Genomic DNA, 4192 nt, shown 5'->3' on the forward strand with positions numbered 1-4192 from the left:
TAATAATAATCTTATTATTATTGTTTGTATTATTGTTATTATTTGTAATTATCAAAATAAGCTGTTTAACTAGAAGTAAGACCCAGAGCACCCTAGCAGTTGTTAGTGCGAAGAGCGACAGCTGAAATAGCAGTAGAAACGTTAGCAATGATATCAGCAGAAGGTGGTATCAGCATAACTCTGTATAGATTTACTACTAATTTCCTCGCAGTTCGTATTTTGGCTTCTTTTCACGTTTAGCCTTTTGGTGATATCAGCTAACACTATGACGTTTTTCCAAAGTATTTTTCTAAAGGTTTACCATCTTCAAATGTCGTGTCTTCGGCAGGTCACTTCCATCCGGCAAGACTTCAACGACCTGCTCGAGGCTCTTCCGGAGGGCACGATGGCCGGGTCCCCAGCGGCGGCCGCCCCCGGGGGAGAGCGCGCCCCGGCCTCGGAGGTGAGCTACCCGGGCTGCGGCCTGGGGGGGGGGTGCGTGTGTGTGTGTGTGTGTGTGTGTGTGTGTGTGTGTGTGTGTGTGTGTGTGTGTGTGTGTGTGTGTGTGTGTGTGTGTGTGTGTGTGTGTGTGTGTGTGTGTGTGTGTGTGTGTGTGTGTGTGTGTGTGTGTGTGTGTGTGTGTGTGTGTGTGTGTGTGTATCGTGTGTGTGTATGAGGGGGGAGGAGAGAGAGAGAGAAGGGGAGAGTAAAAAGAGGGGGAGAGGGAGAGTGGGGGTGAGAAAGAGAGGGAGAGGGAGAGGAGGGAGGGAGAAAGGGAGAGGAGAGAGAGAGAGAGAGATAGAGAGGGGGGAGAGAGGAGAGAGAGAGATAGAGAGGGGGGAGAGAGGAGAGAGAGAGAAGAGGAGAGAGAGAGAGAGAGGAGAGAGAGAGAAAGAGGAGAGAGAGAGAAAGAGGAGGAGAGAGAGGAAGGGAGAGAGAGAGAGAGGAGAGAGAGAGAGAGAGAGATAGAGAGAGAGGAGAAGGAGAGGTAGAGAGAGAGAGAGAGAGAGAGAGAGAGAGGAGAGAAGAGAGAGAGGAGAGAGAGAGGAAGAGAGAGAGAGAGGAGAGAGAGAGGAGAGAGAGAGGAGAGAGAGAGGAGAGAGAGAGGAGAGGAGGAGAGGAGGAGAGAGAGATGGAGAGAGAGAGAGGAGAGAGAAGAGGGAGAGGGAGAGGGAGAGAGAGAGAGAGAGAGAGAGAGAGATAGCTTGCGTGCGTGTACCTGTTCGTGTGCTTGTTCGCGTTCCTGTTCTCGCGCAAGAATGCATGTGAAAGTTTGGTTCTTCTGAGACGTTTTATGGCAGGCGATGACTTGGCTCGGCGCCGCGCTGCTCCCGTATCTTCTCCTGCCGCCCTCTTCCTCACCTGCGGTTTGTTTGGGTGACCTCCCAGGCCGTTTCTGCGCTGGTCTGGCCGAGGGCAGTGCGCGGGAGGAAGGAGGGCGGACAATGGACTAAAAGCGAGAGGGTGGTAACACTGATTTCATAACGCGGTAGTGTGCGAAGCGGTTGGCAACACTAGATCCTCCAGCAGTGGGGAAATTACCGTGTTTGCGGTGTGTTTGTGCTTGCCTGCTGAGTGTCATGCCTGCTGATTGCCATGTCTGGTCTCCTACGGCTGCTCTCTAGCACTCGCCATCATAGGCGCTTCTTGAGGGAGTTTCCAATGTCCCTGGTTTGGAGAGGGAGAGAGGGGGAGGCAGAATGAGAGGGGAAAGGAGAGAAAGAGGGAGAGGAAGAAGGGAAGAGAGAGGGAGAAGGAGAAGGAGGAGAGAGAAGGGGAGGGGGGGAGGAGAAGGGGAGGGGAAGCAGAGGGAGAGGGCGAAGGGGAGGGAGAGGAAGAAGGAGAAGGAGGAGAGGGAGAAGGGGCGGGGAAGGGAGAGGGAGAAAGGGAAAGAGAAGGCGAAGGGGAGGGAGAGGGAGAAGGAGTAGGAGAATGAGAAGGAGAGGGCGAACTGGATGGAGAGGGAGAAGTGGAGTGAGGGATAGGGAGATGGTGAAGGAGAAGGAGAGGCAGAAGGGGAGGGAGTGGGAGATGGGGAGGGAGGGAGAGAGAGAGAATGAAAAGTGGAGGGAGAGGGGGAGGGAGGGAGAGGGGAAGAATTAACATTGATTACGGTATAGATGGCATTTATAATTACCACTTATAGACGCTGCCAGAATGTGCAATGGTGGCGGCAGTAGGCAAGTAACATCAGTGGTGAAAACCGAAAGCTGAGAAAGCGAGAAGGAGCATCCCCCCCCCCCCGTCAGCCGCTGCCTCCCTCTCCCCTTTCTTGCTCTCTTTCCCGGCCCGTCCTCGCTTTTCCTTCCCGGCCCGTCCTCGCTTTTCCTTCCCGGCCCGTCCTCGCTTTTCCTTCCCGGCCCGGCCTCGCTTTTCCTTCCCGGCCCGGCCTCGCTTTTCCTTCCCGGTGCCGTCGCCTCCACGCGCCTCCTTGCTGCTCCGTGTCTCTTCTTCTTTCTCCTCCGTGGTCGTTTATTGTGGAGAAGGTGCGTGGTGGCTGAGGCAGAAGGAGCGGCGGAGACGAGGAGGGAATAGCGTTGCGGCGTTAGTGCTCCTTTGCAGCTGCCTTTGGGGCGCTGCAGAGGACGATCGCCTCGCTTGTTTCATATGCATGCTAGTTGTGTTTTGAAGGTCATTAGGGCAGCTGCAACACACCTGCCCTGTGCCCGCACGCTCGCTTACACACACACACACACACACACACACACACACACACACACACACACACACACACACACACACACACACACACACACACACACACACACACACACACTCACACACATACATACACATACACACACACACACGTACACAGACACGCATCTTCAACGTGAATGTGAAAGAATTGTAGACCCCCCCCCACCCTCCATCTCCTCCTCACCGCCTCTGCCTTCCCCTCTCCATCTCTCCCTCACACCCTTTCGCCGGCCCAGCGCATCGACAGCGCCGCCCGTGCCTCACCTGCCGCCGAAAAATGAGGCACCGCCAGAGGCGACCCGCGGAGGCCACCCGGTCCTGGGCGCTGTGGGGGGCGGATGCGAGGAGGCAGGGAAAGGGGGACGTGTCCTCTCCGTCTCTGCTTCCTTCTTTCTCCCTTCCCCTCCCTCTCCCTCTCTCCCTCCCTCCCCCTCTCTCTCCTTCGTTCTACCTTCTTCCCTCCTTCCCCCCTCCCTCCCTCCCTCCCTCTCTCCTTGAGATAATGAAAGAGAAAATAGTTTGAGCACACAGTAACGTGTAAATGGAAACAGCCATAGTAAGAAGTAGAATTAATTGTAACGTTTCGCTTTGGTGCACAAAGAACATTTTGACGCTACCACTTTCTACCTCTTAAATCTTGACAAAATTCTCCATCTCGGTTATTTGTTCGTCTATGAGGAACTCTAGGCGAGTTTAAATGTTAAGATTCAATTCCATTTGTTATTGTGGCTATGTTTCCTTTTTAGTACTGGGTGTGTTTATGATGATTTGCATAATTTAAACTCACCCGCCAAGGTCCTCTGTCTTTCTTTCATCGCTATGTCTTCCCTGAAGGAGCCAGCTTCCCTCACAGCCGCATTTCCTCCCCAGGTGATGAGCACGCCCCAGGCAACGCAGGAGAGCGAAGGGGGCGCCGCCCGGCAGGTGACGAGGGCCGCCCACGACCGTCAGGCGCAACGCCTGGCCGCCCTCGAGCGCCGGGCTGATGACTTCGACTTCGCTCTTACACGAGCACAAAAGCAGGTCAGTGGCGAGCGAGGTCATGAGGTCAGAGCCAGACATTTTCCGTATGATTTCATTGCTGATAAGAGGTACTTTGTCCTTTGAGATTCAGTGTTGGATTTCGTCCGCAGTGGTCTGCCGCGAGCCCCGCGACGCGCTGCGAGGACCAGTTGGCGGAACTTAGCGAGACGGAGCGTCAGCTGGAGACACGCGTGGAGGCTGTCACGAGCGGCGTCGGCGAGGTCAGGCTCTCCTCCGTGCAGCTCCTGGCGGCGCTCGAAGCCTTAGAGGCCCGACTCGAGAAGGAGGTGTCCGAGGTGAAGCAGGAGGTGGCCAAGTTGGAGTTCAGCGGTGCTCAGTGGGCGGCCGACCACAAGGGTAACCTGGACGAGGCTCGCGTGGCCCTCGACGACGCCGCCGCCCTCAGGACCGACCTGGAGGCCGTCTCGCGACGCCTTGACCGCCTGACGCTCAAGACTGCCGGCCTCGAGAGCGGCAAATTGGAGGGCCA

The 4192-nt window shown here is 55.7% G+C and overlaps 1 protein-coding gene across 1 annotated transcript in view; it reads left to right on the plus strand.

The window, feature by feature from the left end:
• Positions 1–250: 250 nt before the first annotated feature.
• Positions 251–4192, plus strand: part of LOC119571876 — a 5435-nt gene continuing 1493 nt past the window's right edge. Inside the window, exons 1-3 of the mRNA XM_037918980.1 lie at positions 251–442; positions 3550–3702; positions 3813–4192. The exon at positions 3813–4192 is cut by the window's right edge and continues 1493 nt beyond it. Coding sequence (XP_037774908.1) covers positions 266–442; positions 3550–3702; positions 3813–4192 — 710 coding nt within the window. The 5' untranslated portion in view covers positions 251–265. The remainder of the gene's footprint in view (positions 443–3549; positions 3703–3812) is intronic.

Source organism: Penaeus monodon, chromosome 4 (genome assembly GCF_015228065.2).
Source record: "Penaeus monodon isolate SGIC_2016 chromosome 4, NSTDA_Pmon_1, whole genome shotgun sequence".
In the NCBI taxonomy this organism is placed as follows: domain Eukaryota; kingdom Metazoa; phylum Arthropoda; class Malacostraca; order Decapoda; family Penaeidae; genus Penaeus; species Penaeus monodon.